The following is a 16,616-nucleotide window of genomic DNA, read 5'->3' as shown; positions in this document are numbered from 1 at the left end:
GGGCACCACACAGTTCCTGTTTAAACCTTAGGCAAAGCGAGCATTTTCCTTCTGATATTTAAGAGGATCTACCAGAAATGCCTCAGAAATGGATTAGAGGGCTGGGGGCGGGGGGGGGGGGGGGTGGGGGGGGGGGGGGGGCTGCGACACGACACACAGACGGACACCTGGGGCATCACAGAGCCAAGACTGCTTCTGAGAGCTTTCCATGGTCTCGGGTCACAAACTGAGCAAGGTCAAACACCACACATTTCAGCAGCTGTGGAGCACTACCCTGTTAAAGATGACAGGCTGGGAGCACTATCCCTGTGAAAGAGGACAGCCTCTTTGGGAAAAAGCCACAATCCCCTTCCATCGCTGAAAGTAACTGACCAGTGAACATGAGTAAAAACACAGAGCCATTGTTGGACCCAAGTCTTATCTCAGTAGATGGAAGAACACAAGGCATCAGAAAAACAACTGTCAAGAAGTCACTGCATAGACAAAGGCATTTAGGAACCAGCTAAAGCCAGTTTGCATCTGATGATGAGATTATGAGATGACAACACCTCATCGCTGGGAATACCTTCATACCAAATTTTGGATTAGACCCCGTATTAGGGATAATGAAGCTTAGATGATGTAAGCAGGCACGACGCTCCTGCCTTCGCCTAAATGTAACCCAAATATGAAAAGAATTCAAACTACAGAATAAATTAACAATGTTCACAATGCTCTTAAATGGTTTTTACTACATGGCACAAGTCATTCTCTATGCATTTATTAATGAAGCCAAACAACATGTTGTGTGACAAGAAACTAGCACTCTGTATCACTACATATCAATATATCACTATATAAATAGTATTTTAGTGTGTGTTTATATATATACAAACACACATAGACGCTATATCTTATATGTACATAAAGAGTTCCTACACCTTCCACGTAACCACATGGCAATGCAAGATGTCACAGCACCACACCATCTCCAGAGCAAACACCAGCACCAAAGCTGCCAGTCATTTTAGCGGCCCTTGATTGAAAATGACTGAGTGTTGCCTGCTACCATGTACAAGCTATACTGTCCAAAGAATCCATGTCTATGAATTTTTGCAGCTGTCTACCTCATGAACAAGCAGAGGACCTAGCTGTGTCTAGAGCCAGTCAAGCTAAAAGCACCCCATTTAGACAAGTCTTTTCAGGCATTTCCCTGTAGCTGAATCCCATGGCTCTGCTTTGCCCCAGCTTTCTCCCTTTCGGCTTTCCCCAGTGCAACTCCACTCACCTGCAGAACGAGCATGCTCTCAACTTTAGTACTCATCATGTTTCTCCTTCAGCAGTGCCAGAAAGGCACACATTTGCTTTCTGGACACAAATCATCTCAGCTGTCACTGAGGAATCTTAGAATCACTTGATCTTCTTTCCTTTAAAAATACAGGATTCATCAGAGAACTCAATCAACAGACTTGCCTACAAAGCTCTGTGAGACTTTTTTTCAGGGTCTCCCTCTTAAGAGCATAGGATATATGACCATGGCATGAATTACATGGCTATGGCCAGGAAAATCAGTCACTAAAATTACTCCAGATACACCTTAACATACCCAAGAGCAGAAACCTCCCTACAGCCTGCAGTACCTGTATATCCTGTGTCTACGTGCTTTAGAGAATCCTGGGTTTTTCAGCTCATTTCTTGGTACATTCTCCCCCAACATCTAAATATATAGTCTCCCATTTCCTAAAAAGTGTAAGCTGTAAGTCAAATCTGTGACATGAGACATTTTCCTTCTAAGTTATTCCTCTTGTGCCCCAGTGCCCGGGTCACTCAGCCAACAGGAGTCACACCATTATTCTGCTGCATAAATGTTTTTATCTAAGCATCTTCTCATGGTTTATCAAAACAACTTGGCTAACAAGCCACACGTTTGCCTCCATCTTCTCTCCCTAAAGAAGGGTGCACAGGTGCAGCAGTCTTCTAGTAGGGGGGGTGCATGTTGTTTTGTGTGGGTTTTTTTATGTTTGGGAGTATTTTACGTTGGGAAGGAGACTTGTTTGCTTTGCAATATTCATGTTGCTATGTAATTATGCTAGAGAAGGTGTTTCAAAACACTGTGGCTTGGACTCAGAGAAGGAGGTGGTGTTTTTATGATGATGATCAGCATTCCATGGAGAAGCTCAGTGTCAGATTTTTTTCCCTCAAAAAATATTGTCTCTCTTGAACAGACTAATTACACCCCTACAGCAAGAAATCCCATTAATGCAGAGGTGTAAGGCTGATGCTAATCCCAGAGCTTTAGATAGTGTTTAAGATAACTCAGGCCCCAGCTACAAAATGTCCCAAAGTAAAAGACAAAGTCTTTGAACTTGTTCAAGTACTCCACAAGAAAACAGGGTAGGGAGCACAAAAAAAGTTTAATACGTTCATAGTATCTTCTGCTGTTGACAGCACACACCAGGCACTCTGCAGTGCCTGAAATCCCCAAAACACTGCAGGCTTCATGGCTGGGCATACTGTACTGAGTTACTTACACTGAGAGGCAGGAGAAGACAAGAGCGAGCAGTGGGAGGAAATCTCCAAGCCAACTCAGTGTAACAGCGAAGGATTACTCAGGGATGCTCCAACAGTCTCTCTTGTCTACAGCTGAATTTGATTAGCAACCTGTGCCTTCCCCAGAGGAGTTTTCCACATTGCTGCAAATCCTCTAAGTGCTCTTCTCCCTGCTACCCCACTCCCTTCTATGTTGTTTGGGGGTTTCTATGTCGTTTTGGTTTTCCCACAGTTCTTCATTCAATAGTTTCCCTCATTTCAGCCCTTGCCCATCACAGGGGGGACGGCAGGGCCACAGCTAATGAGTTTGGTTGCGAAGTTGAAGCTTAGTTGAAGCCTGGTCCCTTGAATTATTTAAGCCGGAATGGGAGGATGGGATCCTGCTGGGAGCGATCCCACATTATCCCAAGAACTGCCTGGTCTGCTTCAGCTCTTTGTAGCTCTGGGAAGACCTCAGTTCCTCTGAGCATCTGTGAAACAACACAGCAATAAAGCACCCGCGCTGTTACCAACAGCATACAGACAGCACTTTGCATCTTCAAACTTGAGCTAGTAAAAGCTATTTATATATGTGATGACCCTGGGTGAATCACATATAAATAAATACATTTTGAAGACATTGGTGCTGACACAGTGCCGGCTATTATAAGAAGCAGGATGGTCCACTGCATAAGGCTGGAGTTAAGATTCAGGCTCAGCTCTGGGTTTACAAGCGACACATTTTCTCATCTTTAACAAAACACTGTTAGCATTTTTGTCTTATTTATTTAGATTGTAAGTTCCTCTGGGTACAAACAGTGTTTTACTCTGCTGTTTGTAATATCCCTAGCTCAACAGTGTCTGATTTCATTTGAGACCAAGAAAAAGCATAGTAATACAACTCCCAAATATTTTAGACCCATCATATTTCACTTGCTAGTGTCCAGCCCTCAAATACACACCAGATTTTCAGCCTTTGCAAATCCTTACCTTTAAGCATTAGTGGCTATGCTGTTTTATTTTCTGCCACCCTCCAAAGCCCGTTCATTTCTGTGACCAGTAATGAATGTGACCAGACATAGGTGGGAGAAGGGTGGCCACAGTTCTCAAGTGCACGTGCCATCAGGTCAGCAGGCAGGTTTTAAACATGCTGCTCAGCCAAAACACGCCAGCGTCACAGAATGACTCTGCAGCATAGCGTGGTACTGTCTTAAGGGAGACTGTCTTAACCTGCGATGCCTGAGGAACCCTTCCTTTGGAGCTCCTAGGAAGACCTGCAAACCTTCGCACCCCACTGCTGATGAACAAGGATGGTATTACTCTCCTTACTCTCCAAACTGCAGCACCAACCCTCACCAAAACAAACACAGAGCTTAAAGGCTCCCAGACCTCAGACCTTCCACGGCTCCCAATTTCATTCCACTCCTGTCAGCGACAGAGAAAAATTCTAGGTCCTCTGTACTCTGACAACTGAGCATTGGATGCAATTCCCACATTTTGGGTGTTCAGGCTTGAAAGAACATACCTTCAAATACTCAACCTAAATTAGGGAGACTGTTAAGAGCAAGGTGACGAGAAAAATCCATGGCAAGCAGAAAGACTGCAAAGGCAAAAGGTCTAGGGGAGAGATGCCACGGTGCTGCACCCCATTGCTGCTGATGGTAAATGCTCGTGTTCATTTGCATCATTAAAAGCAGCTCCCTTTTGTTCCTCTGGGAAACTGCAAGTAGACTGAAACCTCTCAGTTTTATCTCCAACTGGGAATATAAGAAAATCAAAAGAAAAATCAAAATAAATCCTTGACACATCTAAGCCTGCTTGTTTTCTCTCACATTCTTCTTCCCCTTTTGACTCTTGAAAAAGGTATTTTAAGAACTATCTTTGTGGTTATGTAGTCCACTTGTCCAAAACTGTTGATGTTTTAAATGTGACATAGGATATTGCTCAGGAAAAGAGCAAGCAAAATCAGTGATCTATTGTTACAGAGGATCTCCAGCCCCGTGCTCAGCTGTTCTACACACAGATCAGATCCAAACAGAGCTTCCCAGTAGCTTTTTCTTAGCCCATCCAGTGTTAAAAAAAAAAAAAAAAGCTTTTTAACTCAGCCAAAAAAATTCTGCTAAAGAGTATTATTTTAATTTAACCTCATACAATCTGTTTGGTGAGTAATTCTGGCATAAAACTCAATACACAGCTTTCAACATGAAAACATCAGTGAGGGGCCTTGCAAAGTTTATTAACAAACTGTTATTTATAGTTTTCTTTTTAAAAAATGATTGACACAACATTCAGAGGAAAATTATAGGAATCGCTAAGTCAGATAACAAACATCAGTGTTAAGATTTGATAGAAAGGTTTTAAGCAACAGTATGATTTCTAGAAAGGATAAATATTCTGATTGCTAAGCTATTTGTCATTCAAGAACAGCCCAATCACACACGTATGTTTGCAAATTATTGTTATTGTTGTTAATCATTATTTACAGAAAAGTGCTGAAATGCAAGGTGGTTTGAATTCCAATGAAAATGTCAGATCACTGCCCCGAGGAACTTTTTGTCAAGGGATTTCACCCATTACCTGTTTACTAACAGTACCCATTTAGTTCTAACTTGTTTTCATGATATCTAAAATTACTAGAAAATTAGGTCCTATTAAGTAATCATGAATATAAACTGTGAGTCACTGGTTAAGTGAATACCATCACTGGCAGTAAATTCAGAATCCTATTATAAATGCTTGTTATTGTCAAGGAAACCAAAACAATACAACTTTACTCAATATTAATTGTATCCTTGGATGTTTGGAAGGATTAAATAACTCCAACTAATATTCTGCACATAGTCAGGAGAATTGTGTGTGAAGGGTCACAAAAATAATTAAGGTCAGTCACCAAGGCAGAGAGAAAAAAAGAGACAAAAAGGAAGAAAAAATACATAAAGAGCTATTTCAGCTCCTATGTGAAAGCAGATGGAGGGTGAAGGAAGCAGACAGGCTGCTCCAGATGGCAGGAGTGGCGGCGAGGAAGGCTCTCACACCCACTGTGTTGTGGCTGTGATGTAAAGAATAGATTTTTAGTTATAAGATTACTATAGGACTCCAAAGAGTTGGGTTCAGCTCCATCCATTACCTCTCCACCAGGTCTTTGGAGACTCTGCATTCTGCTTGTGGCAGACTTTAGGGTGTCACCTCCATCTCTGGCCAACAAAAAATAGCAGCATTTTTATGCGTGCTTTACCCTCAGCTCACATCTACACAAAGAGCAGTTGTGGACTCAGTATTGGTTATATCAAGGTCCTAAATACAATATTGAGTTTTGGCCTAGGCAAGGATCACATTTTCCTAAGGCCTGTGCAAATGATCAGGAGGGGAAAGCCCAAATACCCTATTCCAACCCTACCCAAACATCTCACTGCCTTACTTGCCAGTCAAGCACACTTCTTGGTTGCACAGGCACTCAGGTGAGCAGGTATCCTCCGGCAGCTGGGAGCTCAGACTGTACAAAGATGTACTTGAAAGAAAACAGCCATGGGAAAAGAAGAAAGGCATCACAGCTAGTAGAAAATTAGGCTCATGAAGGAAGCATGAGCACACAGATGAGCTGACAGTACAGCAAACTGGGTACTTGAGTATTTTGAAATTTTATTTTCAGGCCATGAAAGAAATTTGACCATTATGCTACACTGTTGTCCCAAATGAACATTGTTCAAAACACGCCCATAGAACCATGCTTAGAGAGCTTTCAAAAACCCCTCCTCAGCAGTGGCTGCAGATTTTTTTCCCCCGATCTTCTCCATCAGCCTTTAAATCCACTGGCCATCTTGCTTTTCTCTCTTTCCTATTTAAATTCCAGATGAATGTTCAAACCTGTTATTTTCTGTAACTGTTCAAGGAAGACTAACAATCCACATTACAAGATACTACAATTCACGTTGCAAATAGTAGGGACTCATTACTTCCAAACCTCTAGGAATACACTGGATACTAAACTAAGCCATTGCAATAGCAAACAGGATTACTTGGTATAACACAAAAGGGAAACGTTAAAGGAGTCCTAACTATTTTTTGCTTGCCCTGTATAAAGTGCGCAAACTATAGCACCTGACTTGTTTTGAGTGTTAAGTTAAACATTAAGACCTGGACCACAGCTTTCACTCCTCTTCCCACAGATGCTAGAGAGGTGCTGTGGGTACCTCTTAGAATCAGAATCATTTAGGTTGGAAAAGATCTTTAAGATTAGCTCCAACCGTCACCCCAGCACCGCCAAGCCCACCACTAACCCATGTCCCCAGGCACCGCATCTGCACGTCTTTAAACACCCCCAGGGACGGTGACACCACCCCCTCCCCGGGCAGCCTGTGCCAGGGCTCGGCCACCCTTTCCATGAAGGAATTTCCCCTCACACCCACCTAAACCTCCCCCGGCACAACGTGAGGCCGGTTCCCCGTGTCCTGGCGCTTGTTCCCTGGGAGCAGAGACCGACCCCCCCTGCCTACAGCCCCTGCCAGGCAGCTGTAGGGAGCCACCAGGTGCCCCTGAGCCCCCCCTCTCCAGGCTGACCCCCCCAGCTCCCCCCGCCGCCCCCCCCCCAGCCCCTGCCCGGCTCTGGACACGCTCCAGCCCCTCTGCGTCCCCCCTGCCCTGAGGGGCCCGACCCTGAGCCCAGGCCCCGAGGGGCGGCCGCACCGGTGCCCAGCACAGGGGGACGGGCACTGCCCCGGCCCTGCCGGCCACAGCGCTTCTGACAGCGGCCAGGGCGCTGCTGGCCCCCTTGGCCACCTGGGCACGCTGGGGGCTCCTGCCCAGCGGCTGTGCCCAGCGCAGAGCCCCCCCGGCCCGGCCGGGAGCAGCCGGGTTCGGGATGGAGGGCAGCTCGGAGAGCTCCTCCACCAGCTCCCTCAGTGCGCTCGGGTGTTCCCATCCCGCCCCAGAGGCTTGTGTGTCTCTTAAGTGGGGCAGCAAGTCACTGACCACTTCATCCTGGACTATGGATGGTGTCTTCATTCTGTATCTCATCCCTGCCTTCCAGCTCAGGGGGCTGAGTACCCTGAGGATAACTGCTTTAGCTATTAAAGACTGAGGCAAAGAAGGCATTAAGTATCAGTGGACATCTGCCAAGTTTAAGTCCCCCACGAGAACAAGGGCTAGCAATCGTGACAATCCTCCCAGCTGCTTGTAGAATGTTTCAGCTGCCTCTTAGCACAAATTACCCCTAACGCCACATGGGTTTGATGGCAAGATCCCCAGAGTTACAGATCTTAAGGTCAGAAATGACCATGAAACATCTTCCTCTGTAAACACGGACAAGAGGCTCTTTCCTAGTGACTCCTGCACGAAGCCTGAGAGCTTTCAGATGGCAAAAGGATTTCCCCCAGCAAGTCATCCCAGGAGACATGGGAACAACTTGCCTTCATAGTATGCCCCAGTGGTTCATCAACCTTCCCCTTGAGAACATGTGCCTTAACTTAACCTTTGGGACACTGTATTTTCTCCCGGAAGATTATTTTTTAATGTGAAATGTTTCTTTCATGTAACTTCTTAAAAAGGAAAATACTGAACTGACACAAAGATGAAACAGTCTAACAAGAGCCACTGTTGTGGTCTCACTGGAGTGTCATAAAAGAGAGGCAGAAATTGCTAGTAGTGTCAGCAGAAACAAAAAAAATCATACAAACTCTTCAATCTTCACAGCAGGTATGGAGCCAGAGGAAACACAAATATCAACATGTTTCCTTACATCCCAAGAATTTCCAATATCAGAAGGGAAAAACAATTAACTTGCATGATGCCTCAAGTTAAATGCCTAAACAGTGATGATTTGTTGTGTTGAATCCAACACAAGTGCTTCTGGAACCCAGCTGATGAGAAGGGAAGATCTTTGACCAGAAACAAAGAGATTTGAGTCTACTGGTACCTCGCAGCACCTCCTCTCTATATGGCAATTCAAATGCATGGGGCTCCTCCATCAGGACCTGTCCTTACCACCAGCATCTTCTCACCAGTGGAAGTCAAGGCTGACTGCCTAGCCTGAGACATGTCACCTCCATTAGCCTTGTCCTCCATGAAGGTCTGAGCAACCAGATGAACAAATGAAAGCATGAGGTAGACCAGCTCATGAAAAACATGAGTGTCACTGTAAGACTGAACACAAGGGAAGACAGCATGAAGGACATGAGAGGACAAAAATACAAGAGGCAGCATGTAAGGGTTTGTGACTCCACAGTGTGTGCGTGTGCAAGAAAACAGATGTGAGAGCAGGACGTGGAGTGACTTCATTTCATAGCATGAATGAGCACACATGGGTAGACAGCACAGAAGAGTCATGAGAAGTGCCAGGAGCCCATCAAATGATGTGGGAGTATGGAAGAGATGCAAGACACAGATGAACCAAAAACTACAGTACAGCCCCTGAGAAAACCAGGACCTCTATAAGTTTTCCTCTATACTCTACTTTAGGAAAATACTAGACACACCATTGAAGCATATTTGTCTTCCCACCCAGCTATTACTGTGTTGTGGCTAATCCATGCAACTCCCTGTGTTACCATTACTAAGCTTTAAGGAATCTACTGCATTTAAGGACAGTACCAATATTTCCATAGTTACTAAGCTTGAGGTTTTCTAAATATTGTAACTTCATCATAAGTCTGATGTCAATAAGGCCTAATGACAGATACCTTAGAAATGCAGGGCTGATCCAATTAGGCAGACCAAATGCTTAAAGGCTTTCCTCTTTGGCTGGTGGATCACATGGTGTATCTTATTACTTCTGGGAATGTCAAAATTCCAGTTGTAAAACGCCTTAGACACAATATCATTTAAATATGGAGAAAAAAATGGTATTTCACCCATCTTATCAGATTCCTGGTATTGTGAAACTCCACATCTCTCAAGGGCTGGGGCAGAAATCCCCTTCTCCAGTCAGGCCTGCAAACTGAGTAGAGCTACAATAGGTGAATTTCTAGAAATTTAAAAAGATAAGCAGCTAGCCAGATCCTATTCTTTCCTCAAGCCTACCTGCCTTGACTTGGAAGGGACTCTAAACTGCATCAGTTGAGGATCTGGCCCACTGCTATGATTGTATTTTATCCTTGATTTACTTTGTGTAATTCTTCCTAGCTGTTCTTTCAGGAACTGTAATTTCATTTTCCGTGGCTCAGCAGTGAATAGGTCCAGTTTCAAGAAGAGGCGGCCACTAAACCTGTGCACAGAGTGTGGTTCACCGCCATGTTATTGCAGTCCTACACGGACCAGCACTGCCAAACCAAAGCAGCCCAAGAATGGATCAGGACCATCATATATATTTTTCTATATAATATATATATATTATAGATTTTATATTTGTGTTTTATTTATAATGTATTATATTTTCTTGAATAATATTACCAAAATATTTTGCTGCCACTCTAGTACCCAAGAGGTTGCAGCCACAAACTAAGATTGCACGTGCTTAGGGACTGCGTAAACACAGAACAGGGTTTGGGCACCATATGAGCCAGCCACTGCATTGCTGATAACTTCTTTAGGAAAACACTGTTGCCCAACAGCAACTGAGTAGAGCAAACAACACAGGCCTCAGCCACCAAAGAGAACAATTCTTTAGGTGGAAAAGGCTACCTTCTAAAATCTGGAAGTGATGTTGAATTTAGGATGACTTTCAGTATCAGTGTGGCTGGACATGATTTACAGGGACATGTAAATAATTAATTCTAGCTCTGGAAAAGATATCTGGGTACTCATTAGAGGTTCCTTGAAGCCCAAATGATATAATGATTAACTGAGTTAGGACCTCTTTAATAGTTCCAGCAGTTTCAACTCTTTCATGTTAAAGATCTGCTAAAAAGCTTTTGTTCAGATGAAAGACTCTTCTCAGAGAACAAATCATTAATAAAGTATACACATAGATTTAACATTCACAAATCAATGCACTTGAAATAAAATATGTTTTTAAAGTTTCTCTTTCACTTTCTTCCCTGATTTGGGGGTTTAGTGCTTTTCTTTCTCTAACCCATTTTACCATAGGCAGTTAAGACGGCTGCATGAAAGACGACTGCTTTCCTGTTAAAAAGTGCTTTTAGCACTTCAGCATCCTGAAATGGAAGGTGGCAGAGAAATGCAAAATACAGCTACTACAATAATCCAGTGCATCTCACCTGATGCACCAAGTTTTTTGCTCCAAGCCCATCAATGCGAGAGAAAAATCTATTAGATGGTGAGATCAACTGATGGCTGTCAAACATGGTTCAGCATTACACTGCAGGAGGGATCAAAGCAGATTTTATCTCTGCTCTTAAATAATGCCACAGGAAAGCAGTTTGGTCCTGAGCTTTAAAGGTATTTAGACTTCTGCTTAATTCCTGCTTAACTACTTTCCTATGAATAACTAGGAATGTGTCCCATCAATTGGACTTCTGCATCCTGTGTATCTGCTGCTCGAGTCAGTGAGCAGACCTTCATCGCCTTCAGCGGGAATGGAACAAGTACTTCAATGATTTGCACAGTGATGGCCTAAATTTTTTAGAAGTTTCACACCCTGGTAAGTCACACCAGCCAGGCAGGAATTGCAGGTGCTGCATGGTGGGCAGCAAGGACAGAACCAAAACTCAGATTCAAATCTAATTATCAGCCTGCTCTCTGAAAATAGGAAATACAAAACCAGAAGGCAACTGTAAGCTGTTAAATGTACATACATTCATAATTAATACAGTTGTTCTGCAAAAGAAAACAGCTCTGTTTTCTTTATACAGGCCCAGGTTTATAATCCAGCTATTTTCATTTTTTAAAACTTTCTAGATGACTGTTAAGTTTAAAAACTTCACAGCTTCCACTGTCATCAGAAAGGACTTACTAACCAAATTGTGAGGCTAAGACAGTGGTTAATAGTTTGAGCATATAATTGGCCATATTTAATGCATTTAATTTGCAACAGCCATGCTAATAAGCGTAACTATTAACTCTGACCAGCTCTACCCTCCATGGGACCTACACCTGCTCCCATTAACTTCAGCAGAGTACGGATCAAGGCCACAACATTAATTATTTCCGGACCTCTTCAGCGGCATAAATTAACCCTTGCAGATGGCTTCATACAGAACAGCAGGGAAGATGACAGAGAGTTGTACAATGGAAACCACAGCAAACTGTCCTGCTGTTCTAACAAATCTCGTCACATTAGGACTTTCCTCCCCAATACCCCTTCACTCAGGAAAGGAATGGCACGTCTAAGGTGACAAGTAGGGACACGTCCCTCACAGCATTAAATTCTGACAGCAAAAACTTGATGAAGGTGATGATAATATGCAATAACACTTAACTCTTGCACTGCACTTTGCTTCTTCAGAGACCCGGACAGACATTAATTTGATTTGCTAAGTCGGTGTTTTTCTGAGGGCTACGCTGTCTGCTCATCACAACGGAGTTGCGTGACCCACCTCCATATTAAATGACCAGCCTGATTCTTACTCGCAGTCTGTTTGTAGGAAATCAGTGAGGCGGTGGACCAGAAATACTCTTGTTTATAGAGAGCCCTCCCTTGGAAGCAGAAAGAAACTGAAATATTACAGTCAAAACTCGTTCAACTGTATTTTGGAAGCGGCACGCAGAGTATGAAGAGCACTACTTGGGATTAGCAACGCTCCCTTTTGAGACACACTTAAAGTTGCAATTAAAGCTGGGGGGACACAGCAATAAAGAGCACCCTTGAGCACCCCCAATACTACTGAACTTTAATTACAACGTATATACATAGAGCAGCCCATACGCTGACTTCCTTCAGCACTCCTGGCTCTCTACCTCTACAATATCCTATCAGCGAAAATTTGTTTTAACAAAAATAAAACTCTCTGCTCAGCCAAAAAAGCATCAGCCTGCACCCCGCTCCCTTGCACCATCTGTGCATGTTTATTCTCAGCCTTCTGAAAAAAAAAAACCCAACCTCTAACGTTTTACTAATCTTTATGCTCCGCCACTATAAATAACAGAAATAAACCCCAACAACAGTTCAGCATCGTAGCTAAAACACATCCAATCCACATGATTTCTGCTTGTCTGTCCACGAATAGATGCAGCCATCGGCTTTAGGGAAAAGCATGCAAGTCAGACCGCATTTATTTACAGTTGCATTATCAAGAAAAAGCCTTTTCCCATCTCCTCGTTCTATGAACATTTTAAAACACTTCTTTTTCCCCTTTTGTTCTTTTTTTCGGGGGCGAGGCGGGGGGTGTTAGCCCAGCTCCTGCCCCACAGTCGTATTTTTCTCCACGTTTCCAGATCGCCCCGACTTCTTGCTCGGCTGGATGAGCGGGGCGCGAAGCAGCACCGATGGGTGCACCGCGAAAATACACCCACCCCCCGCCCACGCACCCACCCGCGGGGCGACCCGCGCAGCCCCGCGGGGAAAGGACGGCGCCGCCCGCCCCGCTCCGCGCCCCCCGCAGCCGCTCCCCGCCACCTACGTCCCCAGCGTCTCCTTGAACTCGAAGATCTTCTTGATGTCCTCCGCCTGCTTCTTCCAGGAGCCACCACCGTCCCCGTTCTCCCGGGCCATGGCCGCGGCGCGCAGCCCCGCGGACGCCGGGCCGGGCGGCACCGAGCCCCGGGCGGCTTTTGCTTTCTCTTCTGCCGCGGCAGCAGCGGCGGCTGCTGCTGCTGCTGCTCCTGCTGCTGTTTCTTCTTCTTCCTCGTCCTCCTTCTTCTCCCCTTCCTCCTCCTCCTCCTCACACTTCCTGCCCGCCGCCGCTTTTATTTCCTCCGCGCTCCGCCGGGCTCCGCGAGTGTCACTTCTCCCGGGCTATTTCCTCCCAACTTTCTCTACCCCCCCCCCTCCCCTCCCCTCCCCTCCCCTCCCCTCCTCTCCCCTCCTCCGTGCCCCCCCCCCCCCCCCCCGGAGTCACTCGCGGGGCTGCCCCGTTCCTCCCTCCTTCCGCGCTCCTCGCAGCAGCTGCGCGCACCCCCGTCTGGGGGTCACTTTGGTCCCCGATAGACACCCCCCTGCGAACCCCCCCCCCCTGCGAAAAAGTCCCTTTTTTTTCTTTTTTTTCTTTTTTTTTTTGGCGGGGGGGGGGGGGGGGGGGAGGTCACTGTTTCTCTTCTCCCCCTCCGCGCGGGGCGTGCGGGGACCCGTGGGATGCTTAGCCTCCCGGGCGCGGCGCGGTGCGAAGCGGTGCGGTGCGGCCCCGCCGGCACGGCGGGCGCAGCGGCTGTGCGCGGTTGTTATGGCAATGGGAGGAGGAAGAGGAGGAGGAGGAAGAGGGAGAAGGAGGAGGCAGCCCTGCCGCTGCTCTGCTGCCTGGCGCTGCCCCTGCTGACTGAATGACTGAAGATAATTCGCATTGCACCAAAACCGCGCACGTCAAACGGGAGGGGAGGAAAAGCAAAGGGCGGGGGACGGGGACGGGGGGGGCGGAAAGCAGAAAAAGAAAATTAAAAAGCCACACCACAAGCGGCCGTGCTGCCTGGCCGGGCTCTGCGCGGCGCTGCGCCGGGATGCGCAGTGATGGAGGTGCCCACCTGCCTTCCGCACACACACACACACACTCCCGGGACGAGAAAACTCAGCCCTTGGCAAGGACCACCTTTACCCAGCCCAGCCCTCGGTGCACCCAACGAAGCAAGGGGGTCACCCCCTGGAGCAGCATCAGGCCCAGAGGCAGGTGGATGGGCACTGCGCACAGCCTCGGCACCGTGCCCATCCTGCCGGCACAGCAGCGAGCCGGGCACGGCACTGGCCTGGCACACACACGCGTGGCCCTGCTGAGATTATTGCTAAAAACAGCTTTTTCTCAGTGACACTGAGACCTCTAGCGTCGTCGCATCGGGCATCAGCCACACTCTGATGTGGGGCGACAGGCGGGATTTGTCAGAGGCATCAGAGAAAATTATAGTCTAGACCAAATGAGATCCGTTTATAGTTAGTGTTTCTGGTCTTCAGTTTCAGAATATGTAAGACACTACAAAAGCGCAGTTTTTCCAGCATACCCAAGTTAGGTGACTAAATCAGGGGCCTTGCTGCCGGCAGGTACAGGCACTCCTGTGCCTCAGGGGCAGCTCCAAACCTGATCATCAAATTAGGTACCTGGAAAGAAATCCTAATACAAGCAGCTAAATAACATTTACTTAAGAACAGGTGTGACTGCATGCACATCACTGTTGAATATGCATTGTGTCCTTTAACAGATTCCTTACAATTCTACTTGCGAAGCTGATTTTCTAGATTTCTCATAATTTATGAGCAGAATTTACAAGGTATCAGCCTGTGATGCTTTCCATGGGTTGGGGCTGAGCTGTGCCTCCTAGCTCAAAGGGGATGTGGTGGATGTGTGAGTTCAGAGGTGCATGATGGTGTAAGCTGGGAAAACAGGCTGGGGTGTCTGGGCAATGCTCCCCTCTGCTGGGCAGAGCCTCTCGACATTGCACGTGTCAGCTCTTGCAATTTATTACCGCACCCCTCCGATACGATGTTTGGGCGTGGTTGTCCAGCCACATGGGCAGCCCAAATAGCTTGGGATTTCCTACAATGGGTGCTTATATGCTGACACAGAATGCACTTTGAACGATTTTCCTTCTGCTCCTGACTTCTTCCCATCCTCTCGCTACCTTCAGGATTTCCTTCCCTGCACAATCCTTATGATCTGCTCCACGGTAGTGCCACCAGGAGTCCCCAGGCAGGTTCTCCATGCCACTGCATACCTGGGAAATGAAAGATGTGACTGACCTAAAAAGATGCAGCTGACTACCAAAGCCAACCCTCCCTTCAACCCACACCACCGTGATATTTTCTCTCTTTATCACAGGTAAATCACTTGGTATCAGAAATGCCGTACTGTAATTTGGGTTTAACAAATGGGGCTACCGAACATGACCTCCTGTCTTCGGGAGAATACTGAGAGATTTTGAGGCCAGAAAGGGCACATATGATCATCTGCCCTGACCTCCAACATGATGGAGGCCAAAGAGCTTCATCCATCCAGAAGATGACTGCCATAACTTATCACGGAGCTATGGCATACCAAAACCATCCACCACTATTATTTATGAAGTCGCGTTGGTCCCTACAGCAACATGTTAAAATCTCACTGCACAGAGAGCATCGCTCACTTTCCCATTCCCAGTTTCACCGGACAAAAATTTTACTTAAAATTGCTCATAACCTTGCCGATGCTGCAATTCCTCAGCTTCAAAATTGCATCAGGTAAAGGTACATGTCATCCTGTAAATCTAAGTTCTCTTTACCTTATTTAATGTGCACATTTAGCATCACATGAATGTGGGGGTTTTTTTGGGGGTGTGTGTGATAAAATTACTTGTATTTGAAGCAACTGGTAATATAGAAATCTTTGGAGCCATTACAGTTTTAGTGAGTGCATGAGATGCTCTTATTAGGCAGGGACCACTGGCACAATAGACCATAACAGCCCCTTCAGAGTCATTACAGTCTGTCATGTCAGGCTGAATTTAGGGAGTCTGTAATCCCACTTGATTGACAAGCTCCTGCAAAGCTCTTGTAGTTATTTGAAGAACAGGTATTTTTAAAAAATGAAAATCTTACATGAAAAGTTCTCTCTGGAGTGGCTGTGTGTAGCAGGGCATCCTGCAGCCATGAGGCTTTGTACGGCTACATTCCATGTTTAATTACATACAACTAGATTACAAGAACATTAACAGAGCAGTAAAACGAAGCACACAGAAATGCCAGAAATTAGGCTGCCGACAAAACATCAATTCTGGCCCTTTTTGTGGCTGCACGGTGGCAATCTCCCATTACCTGAACATGTTCTGCAGCTCTGCCAAGGGGTATATCAGAAAATAGCTAATGAGCTGCCGTGGCTGATGTGCATTTGATATGGCTACACATGCTGCACGTGCACCCAACCACTCTGTGCAACAAACCCCCAAACCTTTATATTGGGGATGTACAAGTTCCAATTTTTTTATAAATCCACTTCCTCTGGAAATATTGGAAATTTAGAGGAGAAATTAAAATTCAACTTTTCTATGAGACATTTTATTTCAGAATAAAGTGACCGGATTTTGGGAGTAATATTTACTGTATAATGTAAAATAAAATAAAGTAAAACAAAACAAAACAAAAAACCAGACCAAAACAAACAAAC

General features: G+C 45.8%; 1 protein-coding gene across 3 annotated transcripts in view; it reads right to left on the bottom strand.

Moving 5' to 3' along the window:
• CAMK1D (calcium/calmodulin dependent protein kinase ID) overlaps nt 1-13,317 on the bottom strand; it is a 227,516-nt gene extending 214,199 nt beyond the window's left edge. For all 3 annotated transcript variants that reach the window (XM_040595505.1, XM_040595506.1, XM_040595507.1), the window contains exon 1: nt 12,960-13,317. In XM_040595505.1, coding sequence (XP_040451439.1) covers nt 12,960-13,051 — 92 coding nt within the window. In that variant the 5' untranslated portion in view covers nt 13,052-13,317. The remainder of the gene's footprint in view (nt 1-12,959) is intronic.
• Nucleotides 13,318-16,616: the final 3,299 nt, after the last annotated feature.

This window comes from Falco naumanni, chromosome 5, assembly GCF_017639655.2.
Source record: "Falco naumanni isolate bFalNau1 chromosome 5, bFalNau1.pat, whole genome shotgun sequence".
In the NCBI taxonomy this organism is placed as follows: domain Eukaryota; kingdom Metazoa; phylum Chordata; class Aves; order Falconiformes; family Falconidae; genus Falco; species Falco naumanni.
This window is presented reverse-complemented; position numbering and strand designations above follow the sequence as displayed.